General features: G+C 51.5%; 1 protein-coding gene across 3 annotated transcripts in view; it reads left to right on the top strand.

The window, feature by feature from the left end:
* Lig1 (ligase I, DNA, ATP-dependent) overlaps window positions 1-14,445 on the top strand; it is a 41,568-nt gene extending 27,123 nt beyond the window's left edge. For all 3 annotated transcript variants that reach the window (XM_005414923.2, XM_005414919.2, XM_005414920.2), the window contains exons 14-28: window positions 251-327; window positions 1,277-1,368; window positions 1,598-1,697; window positions 2,503-2,588; window positions 3,201-3,316; window positions 4,498-4,593; window positions 5,091-5,201; window positions 5,685-5,756; window positions 7,777-7,921; window positions 8,076-8,158; window positions 9,362-9,514; window positions 11,035-11,088; window positions 11,933-12,076; window positions 14,001-14,093; window positions 14,230-14,445. In XM_005414923.2, coding sequence (XP_005414980.1) covers window positions 251-327; window positions 1,277-1,368; window positions 1,598-1,697; window positions 2,503-2,588; window positions 3,201-3,316; window positions 4,498-4,593; window positions 5,091-5,201; window positions 5,685-5,756; window positions 7,777-7,921; window positions 8,076-8,158; window positions 9,362-9,514; window positions 11,035-11,088; window positions 11,933-12,076; window positions 14,001-14,093; window positions 14,230-14,310 — 1,503 coding nt within the window. In that variant the 3' untranslated portion in view covers window positions 14,311-14,445. The remainder of the gene's footprint in view (window positions 1-250; window positions 328-1,276; window positions 1,369-1,597; window positions 1,698-2,502; window positions 2,589-3,200; window positions 3,317-4,497; window positions 4,594-5,090; window positions 5,202-5,684; window positions 5,757-7,776; window positions 7,922-8,075; window positions 8,159-9,361; window positions 9,515-11,034; window positions 11,089-11,932; window positions 12,077-14,000; window positions 14,094-14,229) is intronic.
* The last annotated feature ends 6,552 nt before the right edge of the window (window positions 14,446-20,997 follow it).

Raw genomic sequence — 20,997 nt, forward strand, 5'->3', positions numbered from 1 at the left:
TTGTGGGGTATGAAGCTTCCTGTCCTTCCTGCTCTCAAGCCTGGGCATCTGCTCTAGAGATCAGTTCTAGCACCCGGTACCAGCCTGCCAGGTGTCAGGACTCAGCGAACTCTCGGGTGGAGGGAGGCGGGGAGGAAAGCCGCTCATTTGTACTTCCCTGAGACCAGGTGGCCATGGGAGTGGCGTAGAGGGAGCGGGGGTGGTCCCTCCCTTGACCATCAGGCTCTGGCTCTCCCTCCACCTCCTCCAGTCCATGACCAAGAAGATGGACATCATCAAAGGCCTGTTCGTCGCCTGCCGCCACTCAGAAGCCCGGTTCATCGCCCGGTGAGTGTGGGCCCCGAGGCTGCAGAGGGTACAAACCAGCAGGTAAGATAGGGGAGCTCGGCTGCTGGAGTCACTGCTGATGGCCTGTTCGCCCTCCTACCTGGGGTGAGAAAAACATAATCAAAAGCCCAGGCCCAGGGGAGGAGGAAGGTGAGATGTGCTTTCCTTCTTAGACTGACTGCTGTGCTGTAGTAGTGCTGCCTGGAGAAGAGTCCCAGAGCTCAACTCAAAGCATGCTGTGGTTGATTAGTGATGTCTGCCCTGGCCCGAGTGACAGAGCCGAATAGCATGAAGCCATGTGTCTGCCATGACAATGGAAGGAAAATAGTTCCCTGCTCATGTCCTGGAGCATATTTTAGGTGTCCTCCCCTGCACCAAGTGCCTTATCTCCTTAGTCCAGCAGCTGCAAGGCAAACCCTGTTGTCTTTACCCCTGACGTGGATATAAAGGCGTAGGAGGGTGGGCCACTTGCAGTCACTTACTCTAACCAAGGCCTGTGCTGGGTCAAGTCTTGACCATTGTAACCGCCAGGGTGGGCCTCCTGGCTTCAAGCCCACCCTGCCCACGACTCTCACCCCCTAAGCCCTAGCACCTCTCAGGGTATTAGAGATAAGAAGGGACAACACCAAAGCCTGGTGCTCGGGGTCATACTTGGCCACTTTGTTTCCTCCTCTGTTAAACAGGCTGTGTAACTTCTTGGGTCCCTCCCCGACTCAGAGCCAAGATTGCTCTGGCTTTCTTTTTTTTTTTGGTACCGGGAGTCGAACTCAGGACCTTGCATTTGCCAGGCAGGTGCTTGTGCTGCTGAGCTATATCGCTGGCTCCTGCTCTGGCTTTTGAGGAGTGTCTGCAGAGATCTGGGCTGGGGAAGATGGGAGGAGGCAGGGGCGAGATGTAGAGGGACAAAACTAGAAGGCGCCAGGCAGCCCGCTCCTCACTCTCTTTCCAGGGCCCTGAGTGGACGGCTGCGCCTCGGGTTGGCCGAGCAGTCAGTGTTGGCTGCCCTCTCCCAGGCTGTGAGCCTCACGCCCCCAGGCCAAGGTGAGCGCCTTTGACCCCTCTTTGTGCCTGTCACTGGGTTTCTCCGTCTCAGAAGTCCACATCCTGCCCTGCCCTCGTCGTTCCTGCCTCTCCATGCTCCCCTTCCCTGGGAAAGGTTCTTGGGCAGCCACGTCTGCGCTCTTCGTCCTGCAGCGGGCTGCCCTGGTGGACCCTGGGGGTAGCTGAGGGATAAGACCCATCCCAGAGCCCTTGGTGGATCATTTCCTAGAATTCCCTCCAGCCGTGCTGGATGCCGGGAAGGGCAAGACCACAGAGGCCAGAAAGACGTGGCTGGAGGAGCAAGGCATGATCTTGAAGCAGACGTTCTGGTGAGACCCTCGGGCTGGGGCAGAGGAATGGGCCAGAGGCTGGCACACACCAATGACTGTCACTGGGCTGGTGACCTAGAGAGGGTGGTGCGGGGCACAGGAGGGTGGCAAACAGTGAAGGGCGTGGCCCGCGAGGGGACCCTGACAGCACGTGAGGGCAGCAGGGTCGGGAAGCCTAGAGTTCCAGCCAGGATGCTTGCGACTGAGCCTTAGTGATGGTGCCAGTCATTGGCAACATCCCTGGAGCAGGCCATGTGGAGGGGCCCTGGCCAGGCACTGACCCACGGCTGTTGACAGCAAGACACAGACTGTCAGAGGCTGGAAGGCCACCGAGCCATTCCACACGTCCCCAGGTACCCACTGTGGGCCGGGCCGCCGCTCCTGGGCATACAGCTGTGGCAAGGCCTTGCAGAGCTCCCAGGCCAGAGCAGTGGCTCAGCTGTACTCCACGTACCGAGGACCCCCACCCCCAGACCAGTTAGATCGGAATCTTTCCAGGTGGAATCTGGTGTGGGGAAACTGGTCTCCTGTTTCTCTTGGGGAATCACTGCTCCCGTGATAACAGATAAGGGGCAGTGGTTAAGGGAGAGTCAGAGTGGTGTGTGACCACTCTCTCTCTACTGACCGAGAGAGGACACGCATGACAAGGAGTTGAGGACATGCTGACCAAGATAGGCAGAGGCATTCAGGGAGCCAGGTTTGGGCATGGACTGGGATCTGTGCCCGTGAGCACTTGCAGCTAACGAGTTTTCAAGGTGTGCCACTTCTAGAAAGACTCCTCAACTGTTCTTGCCCCCCACCCCAGCGAGGTGCCTGACCTGGACCGAATCATCCCCGTGCTGCTGGAACATGGCCTGGAGCGTCTCCCGGAGCACTGCAAGCTGAGCCCAGGTACTATCCCAGCCCTCAGGCCGGGGCAGCCCACCCTCTGCAGAGGCAGTGTGAGTGTTCCATACCAGCCACTCTCACCCCAAGGACCTGCAGAGCCCCCCGCCCCCGAGTCCACTGGTACTGAGACCCTCCCTCCCCTCCTTCGGCCTTCCCCTTCTGAACTGAGCAACAGGATGTGGGCAGTTACCCCAGAAGGCAGTTGAGTCGTGTAGGATTGCTGTGTAGAGCGAGGCGGGCAGCCAGACAGTGTGCCACTGCTCAGGAATCACCCAGAGCCTGAGTTCCGTCTGTTCTGTTCCTCTGCCCTCCGACTGTAACATTTATTATCCTGTGCTGGGGGAAGGGGAGGCACCCGTGTTACCTGTAAGGATCATCCAGATGCTACAAGTTGCCCCTGTGTGCTTTCCAGTCACATGGCCTCCTAACTGCCAGAGAGGCTGGGGACTGGGGTCACCAGTGCCCTGAAATATGGTTGGGTGCACTCTTCTGTAGAGGCAGAAGATGGGAGAGGGTCCCGGGCACAGTCATGGCCTCCTCCCCTCTTGCATCCTCTGATTTAGCACCTTCCCTCGGCCACCAGTCCCCCCAACTCACTCTCCCGTCTCCTCCCAGGGGTCCCTCTGAAACCCATGTTGGCCCATCCCACTCGGGGTGTCAGTGAGGTCCTGAAACGCTTTGAGGAGGCAGCCTTCACCTGCGAGTACAAATACGATGGGCAGAGGGCACAGGTATGGGGCAAGTCCAGCCCTTCTGCTCACGGGAGGAAGCCGGGGCTGGGGCCATGACTGAAGCGGGCCCGGGCTCGGACCCTGCCTCTGCCACGTGCTGCCTGGCTGACCTCACTTGTCTCTGGGCTTCAGTTTCCTCCTTGCAAAGGGTGCCCAATATGGGAGGCAGAGTTGCCAGAAGTCCTGGCCGAGGGTGGTGGGAGGTCCGGGAGTGCTGGCTCCACTGGCTCCACTGGCTCGAGGTGTGTCAACCGTGACAGCCATTTTAGCAGGCGCCCACTGACCCTTAATGTAGGGATGTACACGTCTCCTGTGACGTCCGTCGTCCTGGGATCTGTAAGGAAATGTGTTGTGGCCCCTCTGACCTGGTGGGACTCAGAACCATCTCCTGTTTCTCACAGGCATGGGGGAGCAGGAGGTGCACACTGTCTGTGGGGCTTTGAGGTAGTTGCAGGCAGTGGATTCCATGAACAGACACCATGTTAGAGGTGATGTAACCTGTTCAAAATAATGTCAAGAAAAAGTAAAAATGATTGGGAACAGGGGTCATGACTTCAAATATAAATATAGAGCTTCCAGCCTGCCATTCCCTGTGCGTGGTACAGTCTCCCAGCGCCTGGAGTGGCTCTGTCTGGATCGAGCCCCATTAAATCGAATGAGGAGAAGTGGTAGACAATACCTCTCAGAAAGTACAGCCAAATCTCGTCACTGCAAAGCAGAGCCTAAGTAAAGAGATCTTCCTGCTGACAACAAATTCTCTTCGCTCTGACCTTACCCTCCACGAGCTTGCACACACACACCAAATAGGACTATCGAATATATACAGTTATTGAGATCACATATATGTGAGATGCCATGTATGCAGCCCTGCTCACGGACTGACAGACTGTTGAAATAAGGCAGCAGTAGAATCCAGAATGGCAGGTGCAGCACAGCAGCGTTTAGAGCAGCACTCGGGACAGGTGTGCTGGGAGAGCAGGGTCTAGAGTGGAGGCAGGGACGACGGCAGGCTCTGCGCACACAGGTGGGAAGTGCCAGGAGCCACCTGCTCAGGTCTTTGCACCAGTTCTTCCTCCAGAGTAACCTGGACCCTCTCCCGGGGAGGGTGGGTCTGAAGGGAGAGCAGGGGCCACGAGGGGTGGTCTCAGCTCTCGTTGCCTCGTCTGCCCCCTCGACGGCAGATCCATGTTCTGGAAGGCGGGGAGGTGAAGATCTTCAGCAGGAATCAGGAGGACAACACGGGGAAGTACCCCGACATCATCAGCCGCATCCCCAAGGTGGGCAGGTGCTGCGCCTTCGCGGACAGGGCCGTGCTTGCGGCTGCGGAGACGCGGGCCCATCCAGGCCGGCCGGGCGCAGTGGGGTTTACAGGCAGGCGAGCAGAATACATTTGTCTGCACGTAGCACTTAAGCATGGCCTGTTTATTCCTCAAAGGAAGTCAGAGGTGGAGGAGGGAGAGCAGCCGGAAGAGGCAGCCTGGCCATTGCTGTGGGCTGGGGGGTGGCTTGGGGACTGCTGGCGGGGGCTGGGGAGTCACAGGTTCTCCAGGGAATTACACGTGGGTGAGAAGGAGGAGACGGAGGAGGCTTCTAGGTCAGCGTGTTGGGTCAAGTGTAAGCCTCAGGGGTCTTAGTTTCTCCGCTTAGGGGGTCTGTGCTTGTGTTTCTCTCTGAGGCTCACTATGGAAGGTCGGGGAATCTGTTTCCTCCCGTCTGTCTCCTGCCCTTGTCCTCCACCTCTCATAAGCCCTGCGTCTCTTGCTTCGCTTTGCAGATTAAACTCCCCTCAGTCACATCCTTTATCCTGGACACTGAAGCTGTGGCTTGGGACCGGGAAAAGAAGCAGATCCAGCCGTTCCAAGTGCTGACCACTCGCAAACGGAAGGTAACCACGCAACCCCCCTTCTCCCCAGCCGGCGGAGGGCGCTTCTCGTCCCCGGAAGGGCAGTGTCAGTCCCAGCATCTCAGTAGCGCACACGCACATGCACATTTGTGCATGTTTGTGTGTGTGTGTCCTGCATCTCCATGATTTTACTGAAATAGATCATCTGTTCTATGAGCCCCCACACCTTCACCCCAGCAGGCTTCCCCTTTACCTCCAATTGGCTGGAATTTGGATCTGCCACTGCCATTAGCTGCAGGGAGGATGAGAGAGCCGATACCTGGGGAGGGAGAGTAAGTCAGGGTTAGCTGAGAGCTGTCGACACTAGGGGCCTGGTACCAGCCGTGTTGCCGCCTTTGCAGGTGTGCAGCCACAGCTGAGAAGCAGGGAGTGGTGGGAGACCAGCTACTGCCTCAGGGACAGGCAGGGGCCCAGCGGGCCCTGCCTCACCTTCTCCCACTCCTGGTTTCCACTCTGCCCCAACAGGAGGTAGATGCAGCGGAGATCCAGGTGCAGGTGTGTCTGTATGCCTTCGACCTCATCTACCTCAATGGAGAGGTGAGTTTTGCCCTAGGCCTGGGTAGCCAGCAGGTGGCAGCCTGGCTTGTGTCTCTTGAGTGTGCCGTCACTGAGCTGGGAGGCTGTGCTTTGGGCAGTGGTTCTCAAACTGTGATCCCAGGACTCTGGGGGCCCCAGGGCCTCTCAGGAGAGTCTCCAACGTCTTCCCCCTCGGCTCACATCCGCACAGGCAGTTCTCCCTGTTTGCAGCCAGAGCCACACAGTGCAGTGTCTGAATGTAGAAGCAGATGTGAAAAGCCAGCTCCGTTAAGGCAGAAGCTAAAGAATGCACACAAATGCCAGACACCCCTTTCTCACCAATTTTTTAAAGATATGAGTGTTTCATAAAAACATACTATCTGGGGGCTGGGGTATAGCTTGATGGTGGAGCAGTTGCTTGTATGCTTGAGGCCCTGATCAATCTCTAGCACCACATACACACGAAAAAAGTCTACGTGAGTGAGCATATTGTACACTATTTTTTAAATGAATGAATAACCATTCTGTAAATTCCTGTAAATTTTTAATTTCTAATACAGTAACTATCGAAAGATGTGCCCCACCTAAACAGAACCTCTTTGGAGTGATGACTCAGTGCTTTTTAAGAGTGTAAAGGAGCCCTGAGACTGAGAAGTTTGGAAACAGCTGTTTGGGGATATTCCCTAGGAACCTGGAGTTCCCTCTCTGGGCGCTTTTCTTGCCCGGGGCCTGGAGAAGAGAACCCTTTCTCCCAGGTGGGTTGGTGTGGTGGGGGCCAAGCGAGGTAGGAGACTTCTCCGTCCTTTCCTTTCTCCTTTTTCCTTTCCTTTTCCCCTTTCCTTTCCTTTTCTTCCTCCCCTGGACCGCTGCCCTGCACCTTCCTTTCCTCCCTTCCTTCCTTCCTTCTTCCTTTCTTCTTGGTTCTTTAATACTGGTAGAGCCTTTACACTGAGGCATACCTCCAGCCCCTTTTCATTTTGAGACAGGGTCTTGCTGAGTCACTAAGTTGCCCAGGCTGGATTTTAACTCAGCCTGCCTGCCTCAGCCTCCCCGAGTTCTGGAACTGCAGTGTGTACTACGCCACCACACCTGGCTTTGCGTTTCTTTTCTTACCTCTTTGCTCTGCTTCCCCCTGGACGTCCTTGGCCTGTGTGGTGCTGAGCAAAGAAAAGGGTGCGTGCCAAGTCCAGACTGAACCTGCCCATGTAACCTTGAGCAGGCCTGCACTTGACTGAGACTTTAGAGCCTGTAAAAGAACTGGGTCAGTTCAATCCGGACCAGGAAGGCCATAAAGTCAGCCATTTCCTCAGGCTGAGGAGCTCGTTTTAGAGAAGTGAGCAGGCGTTGTCTCCTCCAGGCTCAGCCAACTGCGGCCTGTGAGCCGGGTCTGTCGCACCACCTGTGTTTGCAGAGGAGATATTTTGGGGGTGCAGCCTCACCCATTTGCCCACAGCCTGTCCGCGCCTGCTTCTCTACAACAGCAGAGCTGAGAATCGCAGTCAGCCCTTTGCATCTTCGGTTCCACATCCATGGGTTCAAGATATTTGACAAGAGTGTTTCATCTGTCCTGAACATGTTCACAATTGTCATTATTCCCTCAATAATATGTTGTTTGTAGCACCGACATTGGATGAGGTATTGTAAGTCTCCTAGAGGTGCTCTGAAGTATCAGTGAGAGGACGGCCGTAGACTCTGCACAAGTCTACACCACTTGAGTGTCCGTGGGTTTTGATGGCTGTTGGGGGGGAGTTCCAGTCCCCGTGGATACTAAGGGACAGCTGTATTTACTGTCTGGTTCTCACCAAGAAGTTGCCGGCCCCTGGATAACGTAGAACATACCCTCTCAGAAACATGTGTACTAACCTCATGGTCACTGGCTTTTTTACCCATTTTAGGCTGCTGCCTCTGAACCTCTAGGTCTTGAGTCCTCCTGACGGCCTGGTTCTTCCCTCCCAAGGCTTTCTGTATGCCACATCGAGCTGTGTGACCTGTGTTTCCTTCTGGTCTTTGTTTCCACCGTGGTCCCCCCCTCTCTCCTCAGTCCCTGGTCCGTGAGCCCCTGTCTCGACGCCGGCAGCTGCTCCGGGAGAACTTCGTAGAAACGGAGGGTGAATTTGTCTTCGCCACCTCCCTGGACACCAAGGACACGGAGCAGATCGCTGAGTTCTTGGAGCAGTCGGTGAAAGGTAAGGTGGCTGCTTTCTCTCCCTGTAGCTTCCTCGTTACCTGCTTGGACCCTGGTCCTCGGCCCTCCCCCAAGCTGGTGTGATTTGATGGGATCCTGCTTTCTCCAGGCCTGGGGAGCTAGGGGTCCCAAGGGCCATGCTTGTGTGTCTCCAGACTCCTGCGAGGGGCTCATGGTGAAGACCTTGGATGTCGATGCCACCTACGAGATCGCCAAAAGGTCGCACAACTGGCTCAAGGTGATTCCCGCCCAGCCTGGCTCTTCCCAGCTCTGGAAGTCTGTCCCCACTGAGAACATGGTGTCACGTCTCCAGCTGCACTCTGTTTGAGCTCGGGAACCCTTTCTACCATCCCACGCCTGGTTAGCTCTCCTCCCTGTGCAAGCTTGGTCAGTGAGGGGGCCCTGCCTCAGCCCTGGAGATACCAGGTTGAGAAAGCCGGTGGGGTCTCCGTTGTCTCTGAGCTGGGGATTCCCTGGGAGGTGAGGTGCGCAGGAGGGAGCCAGCTGGGGCATGAACAGGCTGAAGTGGGCAGTGAGGAACACCTGGAGAGAGCGGGTCAGCTCAGGCCTAGTGCAGCCTGGGAGCACACGGGTGATCCAGAGAATCACCCTGGAGGCAACGCTTAGGTCAGGACCTGGATGATAGAGCAGGGGCCCCCCAAGTGCAGAAGTCCTGAGGGCTAGGCCCAGGTTTGATGTGTGCAGGGAACAAAAGCCGGCAAGGCAGTCTTTGACCTCAGAGCAGGCCCCAGCTCTTGCAGGACACTGTGGGAGAAAACTGAATTTCCTTCTAGAGGTTCTGGGAGACCAGCGTAGGTTACACCCACGGGAGTCACATGCTCCAGTTGTCATTCCATAGTGGTCCTCCAGCTGCTGTAGGTAGTAGATAGGGCTAGTCGCTGGCGGGTGGGAGCAGGCTGGGGAGCTGCTGTCTGGTGTGAGGTGCCCGTCTCGCGTGGCGGAGGACGGGCTGGGTGGGAGGAAGGGAGCCGGAGGGAGGGTTCGGGGCGGAGGGAGGGTTCGGGGCGGAGCTGGCCAGGTGTTCGCTGCATTTCCGTGTCCCTGGTCTCCCTTCCTGGACCAAGCAGCTGTGCGGTGAGGGGAGTATCCAATGCTCTCATGTCTTAGGAAGTGGACACTCACTCCCAGTCCTGAGTGCCTGCTGCACAGTCGGCACTTCCTAAGTGTTTGCTGAGTGCGGAGAAGCGTTCTCCGTGTGAAGCAGCGTGTGGGGTGCGCTGACCTTGACTCTGAGGACAGGCTGACTCAAGGCCCCCACTTCACCTTTCTTCCCATTTGCTCTACCTGAAGCTGAGAAGCTCTCTCCGCCACGATGCTCCTCAGTGCTCTCTCCGGATGTTCTCAGCCTCATTCGTGACCCTCCTTAGCCCACTGGCCAGCTCCCGCGGTCGGGGCCCTCATCCCTTGCTCCCTTCCCCAGCTGAAGAAGGACTACCTCGATGGTGTGGGTGACACGCTGGACCTCGTGGTGATCGGCGCCTACCTAGGCCGGGGGAAGCGGGCCGGCCGCTACGGGGGCTTCCTGCTGGCTGCCTACGATGAGGAGAGCGAGGAGCTGCAGGCCATATGCAAGGTCCTGGGGATGGGGTTCTCCCCACGAAAGTGGGAGGAAAGTGGTTTAGACTCTGGGGCAGACCTGGGTGGAAAGTGGGAGGAAAGTGGTTTAGACTCTGGGGCAGACCTGGCAACCTGGGGAGCGCCCAGACGCAAAGGCTCACGTCCTCCACATGAGCGACCATGGTTTTCTTAGTTCTTTTGTTTTTCCTGATCCAATAAGCAACTCTTGCTTCCTGTGGAAAAATAAGGTAGTGCTGTAGAGAGGTATAAGGAAACTGTCAAGGATCGAGTTCAGCTGCAAATAGTTGTGGCTGAAATAAAATCTTTTCTCCCAGGTGATGAGTGTGGAGAGGCAGGCAATCTCCAGTGTCGTTAGGGTCTGGGCTGCTTTTGTCTTTCCCTGTAGTTGTCTTTGTCACGTGCTTGCAGCTCTGTGGCATCGTGGTTCAAACCATCATGGCAAAGAAGGGTGGGCGCCTGGGTCAGAGTCAGCAGTGAACAACTTCTGCCTAACTTGAATTGGTCTAAATCCTACTCCATAGGCCCATCCCTATCTGCACAGGATTCTGGGAAATGCATTATTTTATGTTTAGAGAAAGAATTTTTTTAATGTGCATATTGTTATTTCCTTTTCCCCTGTAGCTCCTATATCTAGTACATTTGGGTCTTTTGCCACAGAAGCAAAAATACCACCCAGAGTCCCAGTGCACAACTGTAAACAGCAGTAACATTGGAGGCAGTGTTTTATTTATATTTTTATAAAGTTGAAATTCTGTCACTTTGTTTTCTGCCTTTTAGTTCTATAAATATTAAATTTAAATGTTATCATGTGCATTTTAAGTAATACTGGCAGCATGATTCCGTGCCCACGCAAGAATTTTCAAGTGCGTGTGCTCCCGTTTCTTGAACCAGTGCCGTCTCTGGATGGCTTATCTCCAGCCAGCTTATTCTTAGGAATGACCTTGGCACTTAAAATGTTGTTAACCCTCGTTGTCGGTGATCAAAGTGGTTTTGTGATCTACCGTGTCTTTGGGCACCAATCTGTCGCCATTTTGCATTACTGGTTTTAGAATAGACCTTAAAGAGCTAAAGAGAGCAAAAGGCCAAAAACCTTTAAGGCTCTCACTGCAAAGAGGGCTTTCCAGATGGAGTTTAATAGCAGTGTGAAGATACCCGACTTGTCTGCCCGCACCAAGTGTTACTACTGTTTTGTAGCCTTTACTGCTTGGTAGGACAAAGGAGCTCTTGTCAGATTTGAGACTGGAGGTGACAACAGCCCATTTCTGGGTGGGTGGGACGTTGGTGAGCACATGGGGGAAGAGCAGAAGGAAGGCTGTGAGGAGTCAGTGGGGCTGGCTGGGAGGGCGTTTCCCCTAGTGGTGGGGGTTAGGCACCAGGTGCTAGCCCCACACTTTGCCGTCTTCCTCCGGTTTCTGTGGACACTGGTTGGACAGAGTGGGATCCTCATTCGGGTCCTTGAACGGCAGGAGCTGGGCAGGTGGCTGACCGAGCTGACCTGCGCTGTCTTCCCTGCAGCTTGGCACGGGCTTCAGCGACGAGCAGCTGGAAGAGCATTACCAGAACCTCCAGGTGAGCCAGGGCGCCGTGCCTCGGCCTTGGCCTTGGCCAGCGCCCTCCCGCTGTGCTTCCACAGTTGGGGCCTCACTCCTTGGGTCAGAGTGCAGGTGGCAGGGCAGTGGATGGTAGAGCTGGTCTTAGAGCCCAGCACATCCAAGTTCCAGCTGTGAAGGATACTAAGTAGCTGGTGACGCTGGCCGACGGGCCTGGTCCCGAGCTCAGTGCCGTGGCTGACCTTGGGGTTCCGTGGCTTACCCTGCGAGCTACAGAACCTGAGTGAAGTGCAGCGCTGGTTGGCACGATAGCGCGCCTGTTTGGTGTGAATCTCTGTCCCGTGCGCTGGTATCTCTGGTCCTGACTTTATCTCTGCCCCACTCTTTGGGCGTCTCTCTCTGTTCCCTGCTGCCTCGATGACTGTTCACTAGGTCTGAGCCCGTGTCCATCTCCCCACACACACGTCTCACCCTCCCCTGTCGTCTCCCCGTGGCCCGCACCCTCTCCCTCTCCTTCCCTCCCTCTCTCTAGGTCTCTGTCTCTCCCTGGGTCTTGGCCTCTTTTGTCTTTACTATACTGCTTCAACAGAGTAGTATTCTGTTATGTATAGATACCATAATTTAATGTAAAATTCGATTTTCTTCATCCAGTCATCTATCGATGGACACACAGGCTGCTTCCAGATTCTCTTTCATTTCTTCCTTCTCCCATTCCTGTCTGCTCCTCTCCAGCATTTTACTTTAAGACGTGCCTATTTCTGCTCCTTCCCTGCTTTTCCTCCCTCCTTCACTCCTGATCTGAAACTTTTGGCCTTGACTTTGAGATCCAACGCCTTCTCCTTCCTTCCCACTGCTCTCTGCAGGCCTTGGTGCTGCCCACCCCCCGCCCCTATGTGCGGGCAGATGGTGCCGTGGCCCCTGACCACTGGCTGGATCCCAGCTCCGTGTGGGAGGTGAAGTGCGCTGACCTCTCTCTCTCCCCGATCTACCCTGCCGCCCGGGGCCTGGTGAGTGTCTGCGGGGTCCCGGGCAGGAACTCCGGGAGGGAGCATGGAGCCTACAGGGAGGACCTTGGGGCCCACACCTGCCCTTCCTTCGTGATGAAGAAAATGTGTATTTGAGTGTCAGATGGTGAGGTAAAAAAAATGATCTTAAAAAGAGGCTCAGTGGTAGAAAAAAAACAGTGATATTGGTCCCTTTTGTGTCATAATTTTGCCTTTGGCACTGAAGATCTTTTTCTTTCTCTTTGTTCATTTGTTTGTGGTACTGGGGATTGAACCCAGCACCTTTTTTCTTTTTTTTATTGGTATATGTTTGCAGTACAAGTCGTTGACACCCATCTTAGTGAGTAGGTACCTACACTTAATGTATTTTGATTCTTTTGTTCCCCTTCCCCTGCCCACCCACCTCCTCCCTCCATCTTTAGGTTCTCTCTCCCCATGATCGCTATTACTGTTGTTCACGTTTATGATGGACCCTGATGACATTCCTTGTGGGTATTTGGCGCATGTACACGATGCTACGTCCTCTTCCCAACCCCCACCCCCTCCCCGGCTGTCTTGGACCTCTTTCAATTTGTGAAAGATCTGTTTCCCTGATTCCCTTTATCAGGTTTTTATTTTATTCTTTATTTTTACTTTATACTGCTCAAATGAGAGAACTATACAGTGTTTAAGCTTGTGTGTCTGATTTCAGTGAAGGTTATTTCCCAGGTATATCCGTTTTCCTACAAATGTCTCAATTTTATTTATGCTTCTTAAGAGCTGAGTAGTATTCTGTTATACATAGACACCATAATTTAATTTAATTTAATTTAAAATTTAATTTTCTTTATCCATTCGTCTGTTGAGGGGCGTATAGGCTGCTTCCAGGATTTAGCTATTGGGAGTGGTACTGCTGTAACCATTGGTGTATGTGTAAGGCTGTAATATAATGTCTTTAGCTCTCTGGGGAAGATACCTCAGTGGGAACCCAGCACCTTTGCACTGAGCTACATCTCCAACCCTTTTTATTTTTTCTTCTGGGGGGATCTCAGTTGCGGAAAGCGTGCTTGAACTTTCCATCCTCCTGCCCCAGCCTCCCGGAGTGCTGGAATTATAGGTGTACACCGACATGCGTGGCTTAAGCTCTACAGTAATCTTTGAAAACTGGGGTCTTTTGCCTGGAAGCTCCGCCTACTGCTGAGCATGTCCTTCAACAGCCACAGTTACTTCCTCAGCCGGAATTTGTGAGCACACTACCCGGCTGATCCCGCCAGTGGTTTGACCCTTGGCACCATATGAAGCAGTCAGCGTGCAGCTGGGAGACAGCCTGTGGCAGCCCCTAACAGCTTGCAGTCCTCTTCTTCAAGAGGACAGTGATGGGCAGATTTAAAAAGTGCTGTGGAGAATTCTTCCATCCTTCAAAACCCAGCTAACAGGCTTTTCTGACTGCAAGCAGGCATCCATTTAATTTCCCATTGGTGCTGTGCTCTGGGAGCCAGGGCTCCGCGGTACCTAGTGCACCGAGCCGGTGCCCCCTGCGGCAGTGCTGTTAAAACCGGCATGTTGCACACAACTGTGGAGACAGGGTGATGTGAACATCTCTTTCACAGCTGAAGAGGCGGTGCCCAAGAGGGCTGAGGTAGCTGATCCAGGGCCTCATGGGTCGGACGCCTCCAGTGTTGTTCCGTAACGTACGCCCTGAGTCTGCCGTTCTCCCTCCCAGCAGAACGTGGCAGCAATAGCTGGCATTTCTTAAGCTCCAGATACAGAGGATCTAAGCACTTTGTCAGTGTTTTTAACCCTGACAGTCCATTGCTCAACCCCATTGTATGGGTTAGGAAACTGAGGCCAGGGTGCAAGAAGGAAGAGGAGACTGGCTAGGTTATCGCTCAACCAGCAGAGTGCAGCTGGAGCACTGATGTGTTCTTACCCCCACGCCCTCCCTTAGGTGGACAGTGAGAAGGGGATCTCCCTTCGATTCCCTCGGTTTATTCGCATCCGTGCAGACAAGAAGCCAGAGGAGGCCACTACCAGTGCCCAGGTTAGACCTCAGGAGGGGCTGGATCTCCCAGGGGTGGGCTTGCTCGGCACGACCGACTTCTGAGAGGCGGTTTGCCCTGCAACCATGGAGGGGAGCAGCCCAGGAGCTGCTGACCATCCTGCACCCCTCTCCTCAGGTGGCCTGTCTGTACCGCAAGCAAAGTCAAATTCAGAACCAAGGCATTGACTCGGACTCTGACAATGAGGAGTTCTACTAAGCCTCTATGCTCCAGGGCCTGGGGCAGCGGAGAAGGGGACCCAGGGATGTGGAAGATACGGTGTTGCAGTCTGGTGTATGTGCTGGGCCGGGGATTCATTTGTTCACTTCTTTCAATAAATAATTATGAGACATCTCCTCTGTGCAGAGTCTGTGCTGGGCCCTGGGGGCAGGCAGAGCTCTGTGAACAACACTGGTGTAAAGTGTGTTGGTGCCGGGAACTGAGCCAGTACCATCCAACAGCACCTCCACGGGGAAGGAAGTGTCCTGTGCCTGCTCTGTGCAGCGCACCGGCTGCCAGCCCCCTGCACGGATGGAGCACTTCACACATGGCCGGTGCAACTGAGGACGCCAGTATTTCATTTAATTTAAAGAGGTGTGTGCGATGTCTTAGGCACTTTTTCATCTTAGGAACAAATACTCAGACACCCCAGCTTAGAAGAGGTGTACCTGGGATCGCGTTTTCAGTCCGCAGGTGGCAAGCTCCAAGGCAGGAAGCGATGGGGGGGGGCGTGTCTGGGCGGAGGAGAGCTTCGGGCTCATGGCAGCCAGGAAGCCAAGAATCAAGGGCAGAGCCGGAAGAGGAAATGTACCCTTGTTGGCCACACCCACACTGGCCCACTTCTAACCAGACCCTTCCTCCAATCAGCAAGTCAGCTGTAACGCCCCATAATCGAGTCTCCACAAACACCTGAGGCTTTGGGGGCCACTTTAGATCTAAATCGTAGCATGTAGCTAGGGGCTCTTGTATATTGGGTAGTGACAGTAAAGTGTCCATATGTTTTAGCTTGTTTGCTTCCCAGCAGTTCTGTGGATGGGCTCCTTTCTGAGCCATGAAATACGTGGACACTGAAGAGAGCCTAAAGTGGAGATGCTTCCTAGGGTGTGAAATTCTGTTTATCCTAAAATTTGCCACAGTGCATCAGCGTGGGATCATGATAGAGGTGGGCCCTGGGAGTTCTTTGGAGGGCAGCATGACAGGTTTTGTACGAGGCATGTTAGGAAGTGGTACTCTACTCAGGCTCCTTTGCAATAGCTACATCACGGTCACATGACCACACAAAGCCTGGTCACATGGCCATGTCTGTTGCAAAGGCTGCTGGGGAATGTACCATGCTGGGAACCATTTCCCAGCCACAACCTCACTATGAAAGACCACTGATTTTTTTTTTTTTGTAAATGGACATAAAGTGAGCCAGATTTGGCTCTAAGTGTTTTGTGCATCACCTCGCTTACCTTCCCCCACAAGCCTGTCATGTTAATATGATGCTTATCTTTTTCAGGTAAAGACATAACTGAATTCAGTGGCTTGTTACAAACCTCAGCTAGAAAATGATGGCTTTGAGGTGGCCTAAAAGAAATAAAGATAGGGAGAAAGGACAAGAAAAAATAAAATTGAACCTTTAAGAAAAAAATGACTTCTTCAGGACACACAGTTACTCAGTTATCCGATCTTTACTTCCCAGGCTTTCAGGCCCACCCAAAACACCCACGTCCCTTAAAGATACTGTAAATCCATTAGTTTAGCTGATGAAGGGCAGAAACCTGACTTTAAGATAGAGAAGTAGATTGAAAAGATTCAGAAAACATTTTTAGGCAGAACATCTTAGATCACCTATCTTTAAAAGATAATACTATGGACTTCAAATTGAGATTTCTGTAGATTTGCAAACAAAAGATAATACTATGGACTTCAAATTGAGATTTCTGTAGATTTGCAAACTCCACAGATTTTCACCTCACAAAGTAATATTCCCAGTTTGAGACCGTAACCTGCATCTCTCCTGAAGATCTGTACTCTTCTGAGTGCGCACCTTACTTCTGCCTGATAAAACCTTTCTGTGTCTCTCCCTGACACGTCCTGAAATTCTTTTCTGGGACCAGAGTCAAGAAACACACATAGCAGGGTAAGTTGGGGTCTCCACCTCTTCTTTGGGGGAACTGCTTGACCCCAACCTGTGTCAGTTTGACCAGGACTCTTAAACTGCAAAGACTGTTTCTAACTGCTGTGATGTAAATAAACCACTCTATGCTGAGCCTGAGGAAGCTCCTCCATACTCCTCCCAGCTGACTGGTGGTTTAAATAAGTGGGCCGTCAGCTGTGGGCATCTAAGAGCTAGTACTGCTGGCCATTTAGAGAAGGGCTTGCTTTCAAGCTGCATTTCCACATGTGGCGTTTAGGCCCTACCAGCGTCCTTGCAGTGACTTACCTGGAAGTGGCAGAACTGCCCTGGGCATATTGCTTATCTGCTTGGCTTTAGAAGTCCTCTGCCACTTGGCAACAAAATCAAGGCAACTGCAACTATGAATACATACCATTTGTGTCATCAGTAAGCCCTTCAAAGAGATTGGGGGGAAAAATCAAGGCTAATACTGAGGTCACTTCCAAGGACATCCAGCTTTTGGCAGATAAAGGGGTATGGTGCTTTTTCCCTGGCTGACTTCCTCCCAGGCAAGGTAAGTCCTCGGCTTGGGGTCAAAGGACAGCAGTGTTTTCATTCTTTAAAGGCCTCCTTTCTCCAGAATAGGTGCTACTTGACGTCAGAGGGAGCTTTATCTTTGGCTAAGTGTGTTGGAGGAAAAGCTCTGTCATCTAAAAAACAAGCTGAGCAGATTGCTTAGCAAGGGAATGCTACGCTTAGAAGATGGCAAAGCGAAGAACGGGTCCGTTTGGGTCCGGGGAACGTAGAGCGTAGGGATTGGTGTGTGTCAGACAGTTTCGTGGTGGAAGTGTGCCCCTTGGTGGGACTGTTGCTAACTGGCTGACTTGGGTGTGTGGTCACTGGCAGGCGGCTGGTGTTGTGGCTTACAGAAGCGAGGTCACTATCGCCGGCCAGTCAGTGGGGGAAGTGGGATTGCTTTTAAAGCAGTGCTGCAGGTTACTCAATGCTAGGGCCAAGATCTAGTTTGTCCTTTCATTTGAAAGTTAGGAACTTTTGACTCTTGGAAATACGGCTTTGCCCTTTAATATTGGAAATTTGGGGTGAGTCCGAATTATCTCACTGAGCTCTCAGTTTTCTTATGTGTAAATGGGGGATGATTGTGTGCATATCAGAGGGTTGCTGTGAAATTTCGGTGGGATATTGGATGTATCAGTGTTGCCCCTGAGAGGATGTGGCTGTGTACCGTCTTTTCTGTGACCCTGACACATGATTTGGACTCTTTGTGTTTCAGTTTCCTTCCCTGTAAAATGGAAATAAAAGAACAATTCTTTTTGGGGGCTGGGGATTTAGCTCAGTGGCACAGTGCCTGCCTGGCAAGTGCAAGGTTGTGAGTTCAATTCCCTGTACCGGAAAAACAAACAAACAAACAAAAAACAAAACAAAAACACAAAAAAAGAACAATTCTTTTTTTAACCCACTATGATTTGTTATAAGAATTAAATTAATCTATACCTAAAATATATTTAGAACGTTGCTGTCACTCCAAGTTTGTCCCTTATAGAGGAGCCAGAGCCTCAACTTGTCCCCCAGGGGGTAGGGCTATCAACCATGTCACAGGAAGTCATTTTAGGACACACTGGTTTGAGGCATAGGCAGGTTTTTAGACAGTTAGAAAATAGGGATTTACCTTGAACTGGAGGAGGCATAGCACTTGATGAAGAGGATCACTGGCCTATTCACAAAAGAAGGAGGCCAGGTTTATGTGTTTGCTGGAGTGCAGTAGAGTCAGGTTGATCATTATTTTAGTTGTGGTTTGCAAAGTGGCTTCTGGAGAAGTCCTTATTGCTTGAGGGGGCAATTCCATTTCCGCTTGGGGGAGTTGTAGTTCTGTGGAGGTTTCGCTGGGATCCAGGGTGACTTTACATTTAGGGCACTGACTGGAGACTTACAGCCGTAGTTGAGTGTCACTATAAATCTTTTTCTCTCCTCAGTCATGAAGGCTGATAAGATAGGTTATGCACAGGAAGGGCTTGTCAGCCTTGTCCTGCCAACTTTTAAATGTGACGAACACCTAGATGCAGAGCGAGCAAGGATCCAACCCAAAGTTTTAAGGTGATAAATGAAGGTCAAACTTCGTTCTGTTTTTGGTTACTTATTGGACATCCGTAGGCCCAAATGCAGTCACTGTTTTGAGTAACAGGGTAAGAGCGCAGGAGTTTATCTTTTTGTGGTTTCTGACTGTCAAGGGAAAACCCAAAGAAATACTCTGGGCTCACTGGCTTTTAGTTACTTGCTTTTAGTTGACTTGAAAAGACACTTAATTTCGGAGGCATGCAACTGAGCTGTTTTTTGTTTTTTTGTTTTTTTTAAATTTTATTTTCAAAAGAGTAGAAAAAAAAGAATAGCAAAATACCAACATCACAGACATAAACAAAACAAAGCAAAAACATTAAAAATGATACAGGGTTTCAAAACAAAATGGTAGGACTTAACAATGTTTGTTATATTACATATTGTTATCTTCAGCTAAGTTGCTCACATTACCAGATGTAAGAATGGAAGATTGTTCAAACCATTAAAGAGAATAAAAAATAATTATGAAATAAAACATTAGAGACAGTACAGAGTTTCACTAGACAGGATGGTAAGAGTTTCCCAATGGTTGTTCTGTTGCATATTGTCTTCACATCAGTTGCTCAGATTACCAGATATAAGCATGCAAAATTGGTCAAAATATAAAAAATGTTAAGCATTAGCTGTCCCTTTCAAAAAACCACCAGACATCAGCAGTACCGTTACCCCAGCTATCTGAGCTATTTGTTATTAGTCCCCCACAAACGGCTGTGGATAAGACCTCTCAGAAAATGCCCATGCTAGCCATGCTTGGTGGCACATAGCTCCCAGCAGGCTGAGAGGCTGAGGTAAGAGGATTGCCAGTTCAAACCCAGCCTGGGCAATTTAGTGACTCAGTAAGACCTCGACTCTAAATAAATATGGAAAGGGCCGAGGATACAGCTCAGGGCAAAGGCCCTGGGTTTGATCCCCTGTGCTGCAAAACATTAAAAATTAAAGTCTGTGCCTCTCTGGGCACAAGCCTTCCTGTCACCTCTGAGTTTCCCCTAGTCTCCCTAGGCCTTGCCGAGTATGCAGCCTTTGTTAAATAAAGAATATTTTTCTGATTAATTTCATCAAAACTTCCCCACGCTCTTCTCCCTTCAACACTCATGGTGCCAAGAGAAAAATAATTTAAAATGTTTCCAAGATGTGTAGATGCCAGGCGTGGTGATGCACAAGTATAATCTCAGCACTGGGGAGGCTGAGGCAGGAGGATTGCCCAAGTTTGAGGCCAGCGTGGACTACATAGAGAGTTCAGGGCCACCCTGAACTACAAAGTGAGACACGGTCTCAAAAAAAACAAACAAAATAAAAGATTTATAGGTGCACCATGCTCTGTGACTTCATGCCACGTTGACAGATTATCAGCCACCACGATTTGCCTCATCCAGCTCCAGACCACTAGAGAGGCTCCCAGGAGTCCACAGTCATCTGTCATTTCCTACCTCAGCCTTCTTCTTTCCCTCTTGTCTAAAAGCTCAAAGGAGTGTCAGTCCTCTTTTGAGGGTGCTTGTACCCCCTTCCCAGTTTGGGTGGTTTACCAAGTAAATCTTTTTCCTTTTCCCAACAAGTTGTCCTCAGCTCACTGGGTCCTTCATGAGTGGCAAGAGACTGGGTTTGGCGACACTCATACTATGCAATGCCCAGAAGTCTCCAGTCATTACCCTCACGTTTGTAATACTCTGATATTAGTAATTCCCCACAGTGAGGATGTGGGTGTCACGAAGCTGATAGATCCGTCGAGCATAATTTTGTCTGGCCTCAGTAATCCCAGCTTTCTAGCTTCATGGTTAGATCCACATGAAATTCGGAAGTTGTTGACCAGTCCTCCAAATGGAATTAGTCATGCCAGGCTGTCAGGCTGAGTGGGGGGTAGAGAAGTGAGATCCCTGGGAGAAGGGCATCACAAGATCAGGTGGGAAAAGAGGAAACTGGCTCTCCCCAAAGCACGGAGAGTGCCCACCTGTAATAGCGGACCACAGCCAGTAAAGATAAGAGGGCACCTGTGTTATTGATGGGCTTCGGGGAGGAGCCAGGATAAGCTCTCCAGAAACCACAAGGAACATCTGCCTGTAAGGACCAGGCCGTGCGTGGGGATCCATGTGCTGCAGACTGTCTTAATTGCAAGTGGCCCCAACTCAGTTATAACAAATGATAACCTCATTTACATTGTGGGTTTTTTTTTTTTTTTTTGAGGTTGGTAGCCTAGGGTCACTTTGTTGGAATGTCCAAGAACAGAACTGGGTTATCCTGAGATACCTATTGACTTTGGGCAGTAACATTTTCCAGTGTTGAGAGCAACATTTTCCAAGTTACTGTGAAAATGGGAACATCCACTAGCAAAGCAGGGCCAAGTTTCCTGACTTCCACAGCCTTTATGGATAGCGTGCAGAGCACACATGCACAATGAGTCAGATCCATTGTTTTCCTAGTGCATAAAGCATTACACAAACAGTGAACTCCCCGTTGGGCCTCTGTGGATTCCAAATGAAGCCAGAAAATGATTCAGTCCTAGATCAAAAGAGAAAACATGAACATACCGAAAAGCAACAATAGCACTTCTGTTGTTTTCTAGTCACACAAAATACTGAAATTGGAAAAATTTGGTTTTTCGGCTTCTTTGCAGTTTTATTTATTTATTTATTTTTTTATTTTAAAGATAAAAGGAGGGAAACATTAACAGACATACA

Source organism: Chinchilla lanigera, unplaced genomic scaffold, assembly GCF_000276665.1.
Source record: "Chinchilla lanigera isolate Chin_1 unplaced genomic scaffold, ChiLan1.0 scaffold00208, whole genome shotgun sequence".
Taxonomy (NCBI): domain Eukaryota; kingdom Metazoa; phylum Chordata; class Mammalia; order Rodentia; family Chinchillidae; genus Chinchilla; species Chinchilla lanigera.